We start from the raw sequence: 20,659 nt of genomic DNA, 5'->3' as shown, positions 1-20,659 counted from the left end.
TGTTGAGGTGGATGCACCTGAGATTGCAGTGGGCGCTATCCTCTCTCAGAAGGATCTCAAAGATGGCAAGTTTCATCCGTACGCATTCTTTTCCCAGAAATTCGACTCTGCAGAAAGGAACTATTATGTTGGCAACCAGGAGCTTCTAGCCATTAAATGGGCATTTGAGGACCGGAGATACTGGTTAGAGGGGGCTAATCATGTTGTGATGGTTCTTATGGACCATAAAAATTTGGCCTATATTGAAATGGCCAAGAGGTTGAATGCAAGGCAGGCTTGCTGGGCTTTGTTTTTCAATTATGGTTTAATTATGTGATCTCCTTCCAACCTGGGTGTAAAAATATAAAGGCGGAAGCCCTTTCTCGAGGTTTCTCCTTCAATTAGCCTCCAACTACTTCGAAAGAAACCATCATTCCAGCTGCCAGGATTCATTTAGCATTGACCAGGACTTTGGCAAATTCTCTCAGGACTTGCCAAAGTGAAGCTCCTCTTGAAAAACCGCCAGATGTGCTCTTTGTCCCTGAGAGACTTTGCAAAGCAGTATTGAAGGACTTTCACTCTTCTAAAGTGATGGGTTACCCAGGCATTTCTAGGACTTTTGAACTTCTGTCTCGCTATCATCCACAATCCAACGGACAGGCGAAGCAGGCCAATCAGTCCTTGGAACAGTACCTCTGTTTCATCTCAAAATGTCAAAATGACTGGGTTCATCTGTTGCCATTCGCTGAATTTTCCTTCAACAACTGCTGCCATTCTGTGTCTTCGGTTTCTCAGTTTTTCTGTAATTTTGGGACTCCTAGAAGTAACTCTTTTGAAATCACATCAACTGTAGTTCCATCATCTTCATCTGTCTCAAGGTTTCGATCAGTCTGAAGGAAGGTACTGTACAGCATGCCCTTCTCCAAGTGACTGGTCGTTCCAAGCATTGGGCTGACAAGCAATGTAGACCATGTGAATTCAAGGTGGCAGACTTGGTGTGGCTGTCCTCCATGAACATTAATCTTCATCAGAGATCACAAAAACTGGGTCCCAAATTCATTGGCCCATTCAAGATCATTTCACAGATCAATCCAGTATCATTTCGATTACAGTTAACCAGGACTCTCAGGATTAATAATCCATTTAATTCTTCACTTCTTAAACTGGTGTTCTTGTCCTCCAGGTTTTCTTCTAGGTGTTAAGCCAGACCTCCACTAGTTCTTGTCCAGGGTTGCCAGGAGTTTGTGGTGGAAAAGATCCTTGATTCCAGACTCTCACGGGGCAGCCTTCAATCTTAGTCCACTGGAAGGGCTATGGACTAGAGGAGCGCTCCGGGATTTCCAAAAGAGCCTTACATGCTCCAATTCTGAAGAAAATGTTTTTTCAGAACTTTCCTGGGAAACCAGGGTTTAGAGGTTCCTCTCGTCAAAAGGTGGGTACTGTCACAAACTGTTTATGCAAACACCGGGGCACAATTCACTGAACTCCTATCATCTGTCGATCAACCCTGTCCATCAACCCTGCTCAGTTCTGGATTGGTTCCTGCGGCTATTTCCCTCTGGTGTGAAAGCTGCTCCGATGCCAGTGATAGCGTTTCACGTGTTTCTGGTTCTGGCTTTGTCTCCTGTTTCCAATCGAGTATCCAGTTCTCCTTTCAGTTTTGTACTACCTGCTGGTTGTGTCATCCAGGCGGCATGGTCCGCATACCAGCAGTCTGCCTTTTGTGTCATCCAGGCAGCACAGACAGCATTCTGTGTCCAGAGTGCACAGTTATGCCTCTAGCTGCTTGTGTCAACTCAGTGGCACAGGCTGCAATCCAGCATCCTAAGTATGCAATCTAGTGTACCACCGCTTTTTTCAACTGGCGGCACAGGTCTCCCATCAGCGACAACTTGCCAAGGCTGCTACACAGCCCATAGGCTGCATCTTGCCAAGGCTCACCAGCTGTCAAGGCTGCTACACAGCCCAAATGCATCTTACTCCACGGCCCACAGGCCACAGCTTGCCAAGGCTTACCAGCCCTCAAGGCTGCTACATGGGCCAAAGGCTGCATCTTGCTCTACGACCCACAGACCACAGTTTGCCAAAGTTTACCAGCCCTCAAGGCTGCTGAACAGCCCAAAGGCCGCATCTTATCTCACTGCCCTCGGGTCGTGACTAGTCAAAGACTTACCAGTCCTCAAGACTGCTGCATAGTCCAAAGGCTACTTCAACTTCACCAGCCCTTGGGCCACAACTAATTAAAGCCTACCAGCCCCCAGGGCCACAGCTAGCCAAGTGTTCCAGCCCTCAAGGCTGTTGCTGGACTCATTCTCTCTTGATATACCTGAAGATCCCCATTGGGCAGGTAAGTACCCTATCCCTACCCCTCCTCCTTAACTCTCCCTTAGTGGTGCCTAACCCTGACCCCCCCTTTTCACACCCTAAACCTCCCCTTCATGGGTGCCTAACCCTAACCCCTAAGGGTGCCTAACCATGACCACCTTCCCCAAAGTCTAACCCTAACCCTCTTCACTCCCTAACCTAAACCCCCCGTGGATAACACTAAGGGCATTAAGGGCTAAGCATTTACCTTGTGTGGGCTGTTGACCTTCAAGAATTCCTGTGTCAGGACTAAGATAGGCATTGGTATTTGGATACCTATCTTAAGTCCCTTGTTGGGATTTCCCTGTCAGTTTTGAGACCGGCGGCATCACAGCCGTCGGTCTCGTAACTATATCCTATAAGCCTAACCTTCCATTTCTGCACCCTTTTCCAATATGGGGATGAGCAGCACAAGTCAAGAAGTTGCTGACTTAGACTTTGAGGATGTAACAGGAGAAGTGCAAGAGGATGACGCTAATTAGGTGCCACTGAGGAGATTGATGATGAGGATGTTCTTTGTGTAAGTGAGGCACCAGTGGGTGCAGTCCTTGCCTGTGATAAGAAGAAAGCCATTGGCATGCCTGGAAATAAGATGAAAAAATCCACCTCTTATGGTGGAATTATTTCTACCCAAATCAATTGTCTTGCCATCTGTAGCATTTGTAAAGTTACAGTAAGTATATGTAAGGACTAGAAATGTTAGATTGCATGTGCATTAAAAGTTTTTGTCAAAACCAGAAAGTTATGGTAAAAAAGTAACAAGCAGTCCAGCATCAACTAGCTGCTAGATCCAAGCACCTGCAATCTCCTACACCAAAAGATTCCCCGAGTGCTAGGCCTGCTGCTGCTGGGGGTGAATCTTCATCTCAGAAGGGACAAAGAAGACTATGACTAGTAGTAGTTTAAAAAAACAATTGACTGTTAAACAATCCTTTGATAAAAGGTAGCAAGTATGACAGCCATCACCCAGTTGAACAGTGGTTCACTGATGCCAGAACAGCTATCCAGGTATTACATCTGTGTCCAATATCCACCATTAGTGGGTTTTAGACAGTTAATTGAGTTCCTGTATCCCTGTTACCAAATCCCATCTAGATTCCACTTCACTAGAAAAACAAATTGCCCACCTGTACATAAAACGTTAAAAAAAAACATAATTAGTGGCCTCCAAAATTCCGTTGCATCAGCAGCACCAACAGCATCTAACAAACACCAACTCATTCAGAGACAAGCTACTCTCTGTATCACTGGCTTAAGTAAGAGGCATACCAATGTCAACCTCTTAGAAAATCTCAGGGAAGTCATTGCAAAATGGCTTACCCTACGTGGACTCTTATTGTGAGCGCATTACAGCTGGGTAATTTCGAACATGTCCCATGTTTTGCTCACACAATCAATTTGATTAAGCAGATTTTTTGGAAAAATAACAGGGCCGTGCAGGAGATGCTGTATGTAGCCCTAAATATGATAGGACATTTTCAGCATTCGGCGGCTGCATGTAGAAGATTGCAGCACCTGCAAAAACAGTTTAAATTTGCCCTGCCAACATCTGAAGCAAGAGGTAGTAACAAGGTGGAATTCCACCCTGTATATGCTTCAGCGAATGGAGGAACAGCAACAAGCCATCCAAATCTAAATAATGAGCCATGACATAGGGGGAAAAGCACCTTACTCCAGCACAGTGGAGAATACTTCCCATGTTGTGCAAGGTGCTGAAAGTAACCCTTCAAAGTTGTCACCTGTGAAGTGAGTTCAGACACTGCCAGATTGAGTCAGGTGATTCCCCTAATTACACTTTTGGAAAAGCAGCTTTAAAAAATGAAGGTGTGTCACAGTCTGGGTTTTATGTAGATCCAGCTTGGGACCCTTAGGTCTGACTGACGTACATAGGAAACAAGGTGGCTGATGAAACTATGGTTCATGGGTAAGTACAGGAGTGTAGGTACACTAGTGACAGTGTAGGAATCACAGACTTGTGATATGCATGTATACTGGACTGGAACCAGAGTGAACAGAACAGGCCCACATGGCAACCCCTCGCCTAGTGACCCGTGAGGGTTAGGAAGACCAGGAATATACTCCAGCAACAAAGGTGACCCCTGGAACTCAGAACAGTATAGTATTTGTAGATAGGAACTCAGATCTCAGGCCAGGAATCAGAGTTTTGTGTAGTCCAACTTGCGAAAGCCTGCAAATCTTGTACAGCTCTGATGCAAGACCTGGAACTGGAGCCAGTGAGGAACTGAGAAACAGAGTCAAGATAGGTAATACAGCTACTGAGCACCTCAGTGTACAGACCGTATATCGCACACTGAACCCCAGCCCTGGAACCAGCACCCATCTCTGAACCTGCCCAAGACAATAGCACACAGTGGAGGGAAACCAATACAAGATCAGCACAATAGTATAACCTGGACAACCACTGAGCGTAGAGAATAGAAGCATAACTAACTTGCCTGCACTGCCCGGCTCTTGCAGTGGGTGCTGCAGCAGTCAATGAGAGTCTGTCTGACTCTCATTGGCTGCTGATTAACACACACATCACCACCATGGTGGCAGCGATGCCTGTGTTAAACTGCACAGCCTGAGCCCACCTCCCACCCTCCTCCTGGCGCTATTGTGTAAGCAGTCAGGGGGAGGAAAGGGGCTCGACTGTGCAGCACAGGACCGACGCTGGGTGGAGGGAAGCCTAGCGCCGGTCCTGTGTAAATGTGTAGCGCTGACCACACACACTGTGGTTGGCGCTACACTGCCACCACACCCCCGCGCTGCCTGTCCTACGGTGCCCAGGGCATGTGCCCTGCCCTAGTTACGCCACTGCGTGTATCCAGCTTGTGCAGTTTTGCTTCCTTCTGCTTTACGGATTCCTGCAAGTGATCTACATCTGGGGCAGGTATCCCACTGACTGCACAAAAAAATCTCAACCTGTTCCAGCTATCCAAACTTGCAACTCGCCTGTGTATACCATTCTTATTGCATGGTGAGTGTTCCTGGTTCATGCACCATTGATGCCGCTCCTGGTATCAGCATCCACTATCCATTCCGGTGTCCGGTCAATATCCGGTTCTGTCTTTGCATGAAGCAGCTATCCCACTAGTTGCACAGAGAATACCTACCTGTTCCGGTTATCTGAACCTACAACTCGCCTGTGTATACCATTCTCACTACATGGCGAGTGTTCCTGGTTCCTGCTCCATTTGATGCCGTTCCTGGTATCATCACCTACTACCCATTCCGGTGTTTTGTCTGCATCCGATCCTGCTACTATCTGAGTGCTCCTGGATCCTGGATTACAGCGACAACCCAGTTTCAGCCTTGTGAATATGTTGCCAAGATCTACATCTCCAGCATTCCTGTTACAGGGCCATATTCAATTTGAGGCGAAAAGTCTGTTTCCTCGTGTTTTTGGTGGAAACTTTTTGCAGATTACGTCATTTTCGCCTGTTTGACTTTTACACCATATTCAATTTGGAAGACTTTCCGCCTAGGCAGAAAGTCATTGCAATGTAATAGGCGGAAAAGTTTTGCCTATGAATGGGAGGCGGAAAAAAGTGCAGAATTGGGGTTTCGGGGTGCAACATTGCGGGAACCCCCGTGCAGCTTTCAGACAGTCCCCCAAAGGTAAACTGTGTCAAAAAAATAAAAAAAAATACTTAAGGACACCCCAAAAAATTACTTTGAAAAAGGGGGCAAAAAAAAAAGTTGGGGTACAAACTTAAAAACTAGCGAACTTGACTCTGGGGGGGGGTCCCCAAGTATTCCCCAAGTGTTTTTTTTACTGCAGCTGCCTGCGGCAGGTGGATTTTTCACAATTTTTCAACTTCACTTTAGCAACTTTCAAATATGCTGACCCCCATTTTCAAGTACCCCAAATTTGCTGGGATAACTTATTTTCTGGACAAAAAGCTCCTGAATACTATTCTGCACCACGTATAGAAAAACGCTATTTAGCAGCTATTGAGCCCGTTTAAAATCACCAAATACCTTCTGCAAGCCAAATCGGGGGGTATCATACCTAACCCCCATGTCAGAGCACCTTTTGGGGGGTGTCAGGCTGATTTCCCAAAAATGACAGTACTTTCCGCCTGTTTCAGTTTCGTCGGGTCCCGTTTTTGCGTACTTTCATATTAAATACGTGGTAAAGCAGGGACGGCTGCAATACTTTTCTGCCTGCAGAACAGGCGAAGTAGGCGAAAAGTCCGGGCCACGAAAAAGTATCGCAGCTCAGCACAAATTGAATACGAACCTAACAGTAAGTAATTATATATCTACAGTACTAATCCAGTGTCAGCCTGATCAATCTACTGGCACACTCTCCTCTGATTGCACATAACAACTTGTCTTCAACACCGATGTCCCTGGTGGTCTGCTGGGTACGATCTGGATCTCTCTTCCAAGACCTGGGTTTGATTCCTGGTCAGGGAAATGTTCATCACTACATGCCAGGAGGTCTCTTTTGGCCAGCCAGCTTCCTGAACATGCCTCCAGACACCAACCAGACGAATAACAGACACCGGGTTCACAAACAAATACTAGTCTGACAGCTTTTTAACAATCCTCTCCACTTCTCTGATCTGATTTTACTTAGAATTATTATAATACCTGCTATCCATTCCTCCCTCGTGAAATTAGATATCCTAAACTTACATTAAATTTACTATGAATCAATCCTCTTTTCTTTCCCTGCCTTTAACTGCAGACACTCTCCATCTCCCTCCGGCCTCTTACCTAGTTCTTGATTAATAAAAACATTCTTGGGTTCTTTCTATGGGGTCATTTATCAGCAGAATCCCTCTGCGGTACAGTAAGTATCTATAAATAATCTTGTGACCTTTGGGTTGAATCCACTACTTGCCACATAAAATGGTCATATTTGCAATACTTTTATGTCTGGTACATTGTTTTCCCATATAAAAATGCATTTTGGTTATTTAAGTTACCATTTAATTAGCTTATTGCACAGTATAAGACAAAGATTCTATAATTACCGCTGCTAAGGCTAGGTGCCTCATCGATGGTAAGCAACTGCTCTCCATTACATCCTGGCATGTTTTTTCCTCCATTTGGAAAGAAATCTTTGTGCCCGACTAATTGGTCTATGCCAAAGGCACCTAAAATATAAATGACAAACAGTATAATCACATGAATCCATGCACGGTATGCCAATGTAATGATATGTAATAGTAATGGCACACAGTATAATGCTTCTATCACATGTATCCATGCACGGTATGCCAATGTAATGATATGTAATAGTAATGACACACAGTATAATGCTGCTATCACATGTATCCATGCACGGTATGTCAATGTAATGATATGTAATAGTAATGACACACAGTATAATGCTGTTATCACATGTATCCATGCACGGTATGCCAATGTAATGATATGTAATAGTAATGACACACAATATAATGCTGCTATCACATGTATCCATGCACGGTATGCCAATGTAATGATATGTAATAGTAATGGCACACAGTATAATGCTTCTATCACATGTATCCATGCACGGTATGCCAATGTAATGATATGTAATAGTAATGACACACAGTATAATGCTGCTATCACATGTATCCATGCACGGTATGTCAATATAATGATATGTAATAGTAATGACACACAGTATAATGCTGTTATCACATGTATCCATGCACGGTATGCCAATGTAATGATATGTAATAGTAATGACACACAGTATAATGCTGCTATCACATGTATCCATGCACGGTATGCCAATATAATTATATGTAATAGTAATGACACAGTATAATGCTGCAATCACATGTATCCATGCACGGTATGCCAATGTAATGATATGTAATAGTAATGGCACACAGTATAATGCTGCAATCACATGTATCCATGCACGGTATGCCAATGTAATGATATGTAATAGTAATGACACACAGTATAATGCTGCTATCACATGTATCCATGCACGGTATGCCAATGTAATTATATGTAATAGTAATGACACACAGTATAATGCTGCTATCACATGTATCCATGCACGGTATACCAATGTAATGATATGTAATAGTAATGACACACAGTATAATGCTGCTATCACATGTATCCATGCACGGTATGCCAATGTAATGTTATGTAATAGTAATGACACACAGTATAATGCTGTTATCACATGTATCCATGCACGGTATGCCAATGTAATGATATGTAATAGTAATGACACACAGTATAATGCTGCTATCACATGTATCCATGCACGGTATGCCAATGTAATGATATGTAATAGTAATCACACAGTATAATGCTGCTATCACATGTATCCATGCACGGTATGCCAATGTAATGATATGTAATAGTAATGGCACACAGTATAATGCTGCTATCACATGTATCCATGCACGGTATGCCAATGTAATGATATGTAATAGTAATGACACACAGTATAATGCTGCTATCACATGTATCCATGCACGGTATGCCAATGTAATGATATGTAATAGTAATGACACACAGTATAATGCTGCTATCACATGTATCCATGCACGGTATGCCAATGTAATTATATGTAATAGTAATGACACACAGTATAATGCTGCTGTCACATTTATCCATGCACGGTATGCCAATGTAATGATATGTAATAGTAATGACACACAGTATAATGCTGCTATCACATGTATCCATGCACGGTATACCAATGTAATGATATGTAATAGTAATGACACACAGTATAATGCTGCTATCACATGTATCCATGCACGGTATGCCAATGTAATGATATGTAATAGTAATGACACACAGTATAATGCTGTTATCACATGTATCCATGCACGGTATGCCAATGTAATGATATGTAATAGTAATGACACACAGTATAATGCTGCTATCACATGTATCCATGCACGGTATGCCAATGTAATGATATGTAATAGTAATGACACAGTATAATGCTGCTATCACATGAAGCCATGCACGGTATGCCAATGTAATTATATGTAATAGTAATGACACAGTATAATGCTGCTATCACATCTATCCATGCACGGTATGCCAATGTAATGATATGTAATAGTAATGACACACAGTATAATGCTGCCAGGGCTTCCATTAGAAATTATGGGGCCCGGGACTGACAAAGTAGGCAAGCCCCCCCCATCCCCCTTGGGAAGTTAGAGGTGGGCGGTGCTACACCAGGAGTGGTACACCAATTTGTTTAAAAAGCTGCAAAGCAATGTGGAGCCGTGATTTCTGGGGGGGGGGGAGAGAGGCACATGACAGGGATGGCTATCAGGACTAGTAGGGGGACATGGCAAGGGTGGCTGGCAGGACTAGGAGGGGGACATGGCAGGGGTGGCTGGCAGGACTAGGAGGGGGACATGTCAGGGGTGACTGGCAGGACTAGGAGGGGGACATGGCAGGGGTGGCTGGCAGGACTAGGAGGGGCACATGACAGGGTTGGCTATCAGGACTAGTAGGGGGACATGGCAGGGGTGGCTGGCAGGACTAGGAAGGGGACATGTCAGGTGTGGCTGGCAGGACTAGGAGGGGGACATGTCAGGTGTGGCTGGCAGGACTAGGAGTGGGACATATCAGGGGTGGCTGGCAGGACTAGGAAGGGGACATGTCAGGTGTGACTGGCAGGACTAGGAAGGGGACATGGCAAGGGAGGCTGGTAGGACTAGGAGGGGGACATGGCAGGGGTGGCTGGCAGGACTAGGAGGGGGACATGGCAGGGGTGGCTGGCAGGACTAGGAGGGGGACATGGCACGGGTGGCTGGCAGGACTAGGAGGGGGACATGGCAGGGGTGGCTGGCAGGACTAGGAGGGGGACATGGCAGGGGTGGCTGGCAAGACTAGGAGAGCGACATGGCAGGAGTGGCTGGCAGGACTTGGAGAGGGACATGGCAGGGGTGGCTGGCACGACTAGGAGGGGGACATGGCTGGGGTGGCTGGCAGGACTAGGAGGGGGACATGGCAGGGGTGGCTGGCAGGACTAAGAGGGGAACATGACAGGGTTGGCTATCAGGACTAGTAGGGGGACATGGCAGGGGTGGCTGGCAGGACTAGGAGGGGGACATGGCAGGGGTGGTTGGCTGGACTAGGAAGGGGAAAGGTCAGGTGTGGCTGGCAGGACTAGGAGGGGGACATGGCAGGGGTGGCTGGCAGGACTAGGAGGGGGACATGGCAGGGGTGGCTGGCAGGACTAGGAGGGGGACATGGCAGGGGTGGCTGGCAGGACTAGGAGGGGGGCATGGCAGGGGTGGCTGGCAGGACTAGGAGGGGGACATGGCAGGACTAGGAGGGGGACATGGCAGGGGTGACTGGCAGGACTAGGAGAGCGACATGGCAGGAGAGGCTGGCAGGACTAGGAGGGGGACATGGCAGGGGTGGCTGGCAGGACTAGGAGGGGGACATGGCAGGGGTGGCTGGCAGGACTAGGAGGGGGACATGGCAGGGGTGGCTGGCAGGACTAGGAGGGGGACATGGCAGGGGTGGGTGGCAGGACTAGGAGGGGGACATGGCAGGGGTGGCTGGCAGGACTAAGAGGGGGACATTGAAGGCTGGCAGGACTAGTGGGGGAAGCACAGTGCCGAGAAGTCTGGTTGGACTGGGGGGGGCAGGACAGGGAAGGCTGGTAGGACTAGGAGGGAGACAGGGCAGGCTGGCTGGACTAAGGGGGAAGTACTGGGCAGGGATGAATGGCTGGCTGGACTGGGAGGGAGCACAGGGCTAACTCAGGGATTATGTTACAATACTGGTAGTGTACCTGTAGAATTTCTTCAGCTGCGCGCTAGCACAGCCAGCCCACCAGAGTTGCAGCCGGCTGAAGAGATAGAGCAGAGAGAGAGGGGGCCCGGGTGTGGCTCTGCCAGTAGTGCTGCACCGGCGGCGGCATTCTAATATGGTGCTGGTCGTGAGCCAATCACAGCTCGCGGACCGGCAGCCAATCAGGAGCGGCCGGTCCTGATTGGCTGCCATTCTGAGAGCTCTGGATAGCTTGCGGCTGTGCACCATACATGCCGCTGGCGATGTATGGCAAATGTACCTGGCATCCGGCGTAACACCGCTGCTTCCGGGCCCCCTTCTTTTCAGCTCTCTCCGGGCCCGGGACTCGAGGCCCGACAGTCCCCCCCTGATGGTGGCCCTGAATGCTGCTATCACATGAAGCCATGCACGGTATGCCAATGTAATGATATGTAATAGTAATGACACACAGTATAATGCTGCTATCACATGTATCCATGCACGGTATGCCAATGTAATGATATGTAATAGTAATGACACACAGTAGAATGCTGCTATCACATGTATCCATGCACGGTATGCCAATGTAATGATATGTAATAGTAATGACACACAGTATAATGCTGCTATCACATAAATCCATGCACGGTATGCCAATGTAATGATATGTAATAGTAATGACACACAGTATAATGCCGCTATCACATGTATCCATGCACGGTATGCCAATGTAATGATATGTAATAGTAATGACACACAGTATAATGCTGCTATCACATGTATCCATGCACGGTATGCCAATGTAATGATATGTAATAGTAATGACACACAGTATAATTCTGCTATCACATGTATCCATGCACGGTATGCCAATGTAATGACATGTAATAGTAATGACACACAGTATAATGCTGCTATCACATGTATCCATGCACAGTATGCCAATGTAATGATATGTAATAGTAATGACACACAGTATAATGCTGCTATCACATGTATCCATGCACGGTATGCCAATGTAATGATATGTAATAGTAATGACACACAGTATAATGCTGCTATCACATGTATCCATGCACGGTATGCCAATGTAATGATATGTAATAGTGATGACACACAGTATAATGCCGCTATCACATGTATCCATGCACGGTATGCCAATGTAATGATATGTAATAGTAATGACACACAGTATAATGCCGCTATCACATGTATCCATGCACGGTATGCCAATGTAATGATATGTAATAGTAATGACACACAGTATAATGCCGCTATCACATGTATCCATGCACGGTATGCCAATGTAATGATATGTAATAGTAATGACACACAGTATAATGCTGCTATCACATGTATCCATGCACGGAATGCCAATGTAATGATATGTAATAGTAATGACACACAGTATAATGCTGCTATCACATGTATCCATGCACGGTATGCCAATGTAATGATATGTAATAGTAATGACACACTGTATAATGCTGCTATCACATGTATCCATGCACGGTATGCCAATGTAATGATATGTAATAGTAATGACACACAGTATAATGCTGCAATCACATGTATTCATGCACGGTATGCCAATGTAATGATATGTAATAGTAATGACACACTGTATAATGCCATCACATGTATCCATGCACGGTATGCCAATATAATGATATGTAATAGTAATGGCACACAGTATAATGCTATCACATGTATCCATGCACGGTATACCAATGTAATGATATGTAATAGTAATGACACACAGTATAATGCTGCTATCACATGTATCCATGCACGGTATGCAATGTATTGATATGTAATAGTAATGACACACAGTATAATGCTGCTATCACATGTATCCATGCACGGTATGCCAATGTAATGATATGTAATAGTAATGACACACTGTATAATGCTGCAATCACATGTATCCATGCACGGTATGCCAATGTAATGATATGTAATAGTAATGACACACTGTATAATGCTGCAATCACATGTATCCATGCACGGTACGCCAATGTAATGATATGTAATAGTAATGACACACTGTATAATGCTATCACATGTATCCATGCACGGTATGCCAATGTAATGATATGTAATAGTAATGACACACAGTATAATGCTGCTATCACATGTATCCATGCACGGTATGCCAATGTAATGATATGTAATAGTAATGACACACAGTATAATTCTGCTATCACATGTATCCATGCACGGTATGCCAATGTAATGACATGTAATAGTAATGACACACAGTATAATGCTGCTATCACATGTATCCATGCACAGTATGCCAATGTAATGATATGTAATAGTAATGACACACAGTATAATGCTGCTATCACATGTATCCATGCACGGTATGCCAATGTAATGATATGTAATAGTAATGACACACAGTATAATGCTGCTATCACATGTATCCATGCACGGTATGCCAATGTAATGATATGTAATAGTGATGACACACAGTATAATGCCGCTATCACATGTATCCATGCACGGTATGCCAATGTAATGATATGTAATAGTAATGACACACAGTATAATGCCGCTATCACATGTATCCATGCACGGTATGCCAATGTAATGATATGTAATAGTAATGACACACAGTATAATGCCGCTATCACATGTATCCATGCACGGTATGCCAATGTAATGATATGTAATAGTAATGACACACAGTATAATGCTGCTATCACATGTATCCATGCACGGAATGCCAATGTAATGATATGTAATAGTAATGACACACAGTATAATGCTGCTATCACATGTATCCATGCACGGTATGCCAATGTAATGATATGTAATAGTAATGACACACTGTATAATGCTGCTATCACATGTATCCATGCACGGTATGCCAATGTAATGATATGTAATAGTAATGACACACAGTATAATGCTGCAATCACATGTATTCATGCACGGTATGCCAATGTAATGATATGTAATAGTAATGACACACTGTATAATGCTATCACATGTATCCATGCACGGTATGCCAATATAATGATATGTAATAGTAATGGCACACAGTATAATGCTATCACATGTATCCATGCACGGTATACCAATGTAATGATATGTAATAGTAATGACACACAGTATAATGCTGCTATCACATGTATCCATGCACGGTATGCAATGTATTGATATGTAATAGTAATGACACACAGTATAATGCTGCTATCACATGTATCCATGCACGGTATGCCAATGTAATGATATGTAATAGTAATGACACACTGTATAATGCTGCAATCACATGTATCCATGCACGGTATGCCAATGTAATGATATGTAATAGTAATGACACACTGTATAATGCTGCAATCACATGTATCCATGCACGGTACGCCAATGTAATGATATGTAATAGTAATGACACACTGTATAATGCTATCACATGTATCCATGCATGGTATACCAATGTAATGATATGGAATAGTAATGACACACAGTATAATGCTGCTATCACATGTATCCATGCACGGTATGCCAATGTAATGATATGTAATAGTAATGGCACACAGTATAATGCTGCTATCACATGTATCCATGCACGGTATGCCAATGTAATGATATGTAATAGTAATGACACACAGTATAATGCTGCAATCACATGTATCCATGCACGGTACGCCAATGTAATGATATGTAATAGTAATGGCACACAGTATAATGCTGCAATCTCATGTATCCATGCACGGTATGCCTATGTAATAGTAATGACACAGTGTATAATGCTGCTATCACATGTATCCATGCACGGTATACCAATGTAATGACATGTAATAGTAATGACACACAGTATAATGCTGCTATCACATGTATCCATGCACGGTATGCCAATGTAATGATATGTAATAGTAATGACACACAGTATAATGCTGCTATCACATGTATCCATGCACGGTACGCCAATGTAATGATATGTAATAGTAATGGCACACAGTATAATGCTGCAATCACATGTATCCATGCACGGTATGCCTATGTAATAGTAATGACACAGTGTATAATGTTGCTATCACATGTATCCATGCACGGTATACCAATGTAATGACATGTAATAGTAATGACACACAGTATAATGCTGCTATCACATGTATCCATGCACGGTATGCCAATGTAATGATATGTAATAGTAATGACACACAGTATAATGCTGCATCTGCCTACGTATGACAATGTTATACAGCATATACTGCCTGTACTCCCAGACATTTCTCACCGGCAGCTGCTTGTGTACAACAATAAACCTCTACAGCAAATATTCCTATGCTGACTTTTCATAGATTTTGCATATGGCAACGAGTAGTGAGCAACTTCTAAAAAATTAGTTTTGCCATTCACGAAAAGAGAACATAGTACAGGTAATAGTTCATGCACTATATGTAATTGTTTTAGCTGTAGTTGCTAGATAGATAAATACTGTACCTTTATCTGTGTGGATAGCGACAACAAACTCCGCATCCGTGGGGTCAAGGCAAACCTCCGGTGGGGTTCCCTGGAAGTACGGGCCAGCGGGGTCCAGAGCTGTAACCAATAACCTCCATTTGTCAGACAGATACTATGATTATGGCTATGTACGGCACTGCGGAGCCTTTGTGGCGCCATATACATAAAATATAATAATAAAAATCAGAATAATAATTATGTAGTACAGAGGAAATTAGTATTTGCCTAATAGGTGGATGCAACTTTCTGCTCAATCTCAACATTTATATCAAATACAATAATAAATAAGGGGCTAATTCTGTGACGATATTCATGCAAATGGCCGATGTTTTCTCATCTATGCATGTACAGATTCAGGCGCAGGATGTATTGGTAATTAGTGGTCATTCCTAGGAAATGACTGGGAGGTAACGAAGGTTTGGTGAGAGCGACGCATGCAGATTTTGCACCTTATGGGAGTGTCACGGGGCACAAGGCCATAGGGAAGGTGGCGCGGCCGGTTCCTCCGCACAGGGTGGAAGCCTCCAGGGTCACCGGCCACACACTTCCCAGCTCCAGAGGTCTGCAGGAAGAGACCCCCTGCAATGGTGCGCGGTGCACCAAGAACGCCGGTGAAAGGTCCTGCCCCCCCTCCACCCCTTGGATGGAAAGGTAAGCACTCAGGGGGAGGGGGGGCGGGGTGGGAGCGCGAGGGGCGGCAGTGCTGCACAGGTTGCACTGCCATCCAGATATGGCGCTGGTGGAGCCCGATGCTGTGCCGATGGCTAGACCAATGCTGTGCCGATGGTGAAACCGATGCTGAGGCCGACGCTGTGCCGATGGTACGTCTATAGGCACACGGCATGGAAAGTAAAAGAAAGGGAAAAATTGCAAGTGCACACTGTAACAATGCTACACCTATTAGTAATTCTGCCTAATTACATCAGAGAGGTTCTTATCATAATAATGGCCAGAATTATGGGCCCGCCCACCGCGTCCAGGTGACCTCTCTCTGGCATGGTAACGTAGTCTAAGGGCGCTGCAAGTGGGCGTCTTAGTCCTTGCACATTCGGACGAGCACCTGTGCGAGCAGGGAAGGGCATTAGCGTAAAGATGCAGACACAACTGCGACAAAAACCTCACTAGACAAAAATGTCAACGCTGGATTATTAATAGATGCTAAAATCAATGGGGACAAAAGGCTCGTTATCAGACATTTTATACAGTAGTTCCATTTCAGATCTGTGCAGTCGGCGTCTCCCTGCATACATAGGGATTGATGCCTGGCGGCGAGAGAGTAGGGAGCCGGGATTTATTCCAGCAGACGTGTATAATACAGCACTTACTATCATTATTAGTGTTTGGCACAGACTTGGTCTCATTCTGCATCCGGCTGCGGAATGTCTCAGTTCTCCGGCAGAATTGAACCATTCCTGGTAAGCGGGGGATTCTCTATCATTGGTTTCCGCACAAAGGGGTCAGACTCACTGACTGTCACATATTCCTCTCTGGGAGTTGCCCGGAGACAAGAGGCAGGTGGGCGTCGATGTGGGCGGGGCCAAACATTCAGTATTATTAAGCTCCACCCCTCATTATAAAATGCCGCAATTCCCGCCTTTTTAACTTTGACGCAGGGACAAATGACGCAATTCTCATAGAATTGCATCATTAGGCCCCACCCCCTACTCGCGACCACCCAATCCCCTGGAAAACTCGCCCCATTCTGCACACTTCACTAGGAAGTGGGCAGGATGCAGGAGTAGTGCCTACTCTTCCGGGGGTGCGGGAGGTTAGCCGAAAAATCGTGAGCTTCGCGCAGGTTCCGGGAGCGTAAGCATGTATGAAGGGGGCTGATTCAGCGACGTATGTTAATTCAATGTTAACGTAAATCTCCGATGTTTTAAGATCTGCGCATGACCATGAGACGCACTGCGCATCAGCAGAACTGGGTCTATGATGTCGATCGGAGTGCCCCAATGGCCGCAGCAGCGTCCCAGGAGCCCCAACAGCCGCTGAAGCATCCCAGGTAAAGAAGGCATGTCCGCCCCATTTACTTGGAGTGTAGAAGCCAGCAGCTGCGTCCTTTGTCGCGGCTTCACTGGCTCCGGCAGCGTGATCCTGAGCGTTATCGTGTAAGCTCTGATGTGATACATACTGACTTCTAGTTACTTAATAACCACTCAGGCTGTTTCTTTTACCTTATAGTTGTTGCCCATAGCAACCAGTCACATTCCAGTTATCAACTTCTAATCTAGAAGGTGCTAGATAAATAAGTAGAATCTTATTGGTTGCTATGGGCAACATCTCCACTTATAAAAACTGCACTCTAGTGAATACACCCCCAGGACTCAAAACCTGAAATGATTGACCAATAAGTCCTACCTGTTATTCTCCCAATCCTCGGGCGTCTCTTCCCAGCTTCACCGGCTGCGTGAGCCCCCAGACTGTGCCCGATGATGTGTATATTAGACAGTGCGCAGTTAAAGTTAGTCTAAGGAGACAGAAGATGAAGAAGGGGATGGTCAGTGTTTTACTTCAGCCTGAAAATAAATAAGGACAAACCTCCTAATGGCTGAAGATGACCTGTGGCCTCTGCAACTATCGCATGCTCTGGTGGGGGAGAGGGGGCACTAGGGGGATTTATCCTCATGGTTTCAGCCTCTCAATTCATGCCATTCATGTCCTACCTGGAAGGGTGTAACTCGTGCCCCTGGTAGGGTGTTCTCAGTCAAGCCCTTACAGTGAAGGAGAGTATACCCAACGACTGCACCTATAGGCCAGTGATCTGCCAATCATTCCCCCCAAAGAAACAACCAGCCCAGGAACAGCCGGGAAACACACTGATAGTTGCTTGGATAGTTTCCTGTAAGGTGTATATAAAGGGACACTGATAGTTGGTTGGATAGTCTCCTGTATGGTGCATATAAAGGAACACTGATAGTTGGTTGGATAGTCTCCTGTAGGGTGTAACTGTGGGAACACTGATAGTTGGTTGGATAGTCTCCTGTAGGGTGTATATAAAGGAACACTGATAGTTGGTTGGATAGTCTGCTGTAGGGTGTATATAAAGGAACACTGATAGTTGGTTGGATAGTCTCCTGTAGGGTGTATATAAAGGAACAGTGATAGTTGGTTGGATAGTCTCCTGTAGGGTGTAACTATGGGAACACTGATAGTTGGTTGGATAGTCTCCTGTAGGGTGTAACTATGGGAACACTGATAGTTGGTTGGATACTCTCCTGTAGGGTGTATATAAAGGAACACGGAGAGTTGGTTGCATAGTCTCCTGTATGGTGTAACTATGGGAACACTGATAGTTGGTTGGATAGTCACCTGTATGGTGTATATAAAGGAACACTGAAAGTTGGTTGGATAGTCTCCTGTAGGGTGTATATAAAGGAACACTGATAGTTGGTTGGATAGTCTCCTGTAGGGTGTAACTTTGGGAACACTGATGGTTGGATAGTCTCCTGTAGGGTGTAACTATGGGAACACTGATAGTTGGTTGGATACTCTCCTGTAGGGTGCATATAAAGGAACACTGATAGTTGATTGGATAGTCTCCTGTATGGTGTAACTTTGGGAACACTGATAGTTGGTTGGATAGTTTCCTGTAGGGTGTATATAAAGGGACACTGATAGTTGGTTGGATAGTCTCCTGTATGGTGTATATAAAGGAACACTGATATTTGGTTGGATAGTCTCCTGTAGGGTGTATATAAAGGAACAGTGATAGTTCGTTGGATAGTCTCCTGTATGGTGTAAATAAAGGAACACTGATATTTGGTTGGATAGTCTCCTGTAGGGTGTATATAAAGGAACACTGATAGTTGGTTGGATAGTCTCCTGTAGGGTGTATATAAAGGAACACTGATAGTTGGTTGGATAGTCTCCTGTAGGGTGTATATAAAGGAACAGTGATAGTTCGTTGGATAGTCTCCTGTATGGTGTAAATAAAGGAACACTGATATTTGGTTGGATAGTCTCCTGTAGGGTGTATATAAAGGAACACTGATAGTTGGTTGGATAGTCTCCTGTAGGGTGTATATAAGGGAACACTGATAGTTGGTTGGATAGTCTCCTGTAGGGTGTATATAAAGGAACACTGATAGTTGGTTGGATAGTCTCCTGTAGGGTGTATATAAAGGAACACTGATAGTTGGTTGGATAGTCTCCTGTAGGGTGTATATAAAGGAACACTGATAGTTGGTTGGATAGTCTCCTGTAGGGTGTATATAAAGGAACACTGATAGTTGGTTGGATAGTCTCTTGTAGGGTGTATATAAAGGAACACTGGTAGTTGGTTGGATAGTCTCCTGTATGGTGTATATAAAGGAACACTGATAGTTGGTTGGATAGTCTCCTGTAGGTTGTAACTTTGGGAACACTGATAGTTGGTTGGATAGTCTCCTGTAGGGTGTAACTATGGGAACACTGATAGTTGGTTGGATACTCTCCTGTAGGGTGTATATAAAGGAACACAGATAGTTGGTTGGATAGTCTCCTGTATGATGTAACTATGGGAACACTGATAGTTGGTTGGATAGTCTCCTGTAGGGTGTATATAAAAGGAACACTGATAGTTGGTTGGATAGTCTCCTGTAGGGTGTAACTTTGGGAACACTGATAGTTGGTTGGATAGTCTCCTGTAGGGTGTAACTATGGGAACACTGATAGTTGTTGGATACTCTCCTGTAGGGTGTATATAAAGGAACACGGATAGTTGGTTGCATAGTCTCCTGTATGGTGTAACTATGGGAACACTGATAGTTGGTTGGATAGTCTCCTGTAGGGTGTATATAAAGGAACAGTGATAGTTGGTTGGATAGTCTCCTGTATGGTGTATATAAAGGAACACTGATATTTGGTTGGATAGTCTCCTGTAGGGTGTATATAATGGAACACTGATAGTTGGTTGGATAGTCTCCTGTAGGGTGTAACTATGGGAACACTGATAGTTGGTTGGATACTCTCCTGTAGGATGTATATAAAGGAACACTGATAGTTGGTTGGATACTCTCCTGTAGGGTGTATATAAAGGAACACTGATAGTTGGTTGGATACTCTCCTGTAGGGTGTATATAAAGGAACACTGATAGTTGGTTGGATACTCTCCTGTAGGGTGTATATAAAGGAACAC

General features: G+C 44.7%; 1 protein-coding gene across 3 annotated transcripts in view; it reads right to left on the bottom strand.

The window, feature by feature from the left end:
* LOC148430836 (pancreatic lipase-related protein 2-like) overlaps positions 1–20,659 on the bottom strand; it is a 167,456-nt gene that overhangs the window by 48,819 nt on the left and 97,978 nt on the right. For all 3 annotated transcript variants that reach the window (XM_088466440.1, XM_088466439.1, XM_088466441.1), the window contains 3 exons: positions 17,902–18,010; positions 15,520–15,618; positions 7,332–7,454 (listed from right to left, as the gene is read on the bottom strand). In XM_088466440.1, coding sequence (XP_088322566.1) covers positions 7,332–7,454; positions 15,520–15,618; positions 17,902–18,010 — 331 coding nt within the window. The remainder of the gene's footprint in view (positions 1–7,331; positions 7,455–15,519; positions 15,619–17,901; positions 18,011–20,659) is intronic.

The sequence above is a fragment of the Taudactylus pleione genome, unplaced genomic scaffold, assembly GCF_031769625.1.
Source record: "Taudactylus pleione unplaced genomic scaffold, aTauple2 ptg003137l, whole genome shotgun sequence".
Lineage (NCBI taxonomy): Eukaryota > Metazoa > Chordata > Amphibia > Anura > Myobatrachidae > Taudactylus > Taudactylus pleione.
This window is presented reverse-complemented; position numbering and strand designations above follow the sequence as displayed.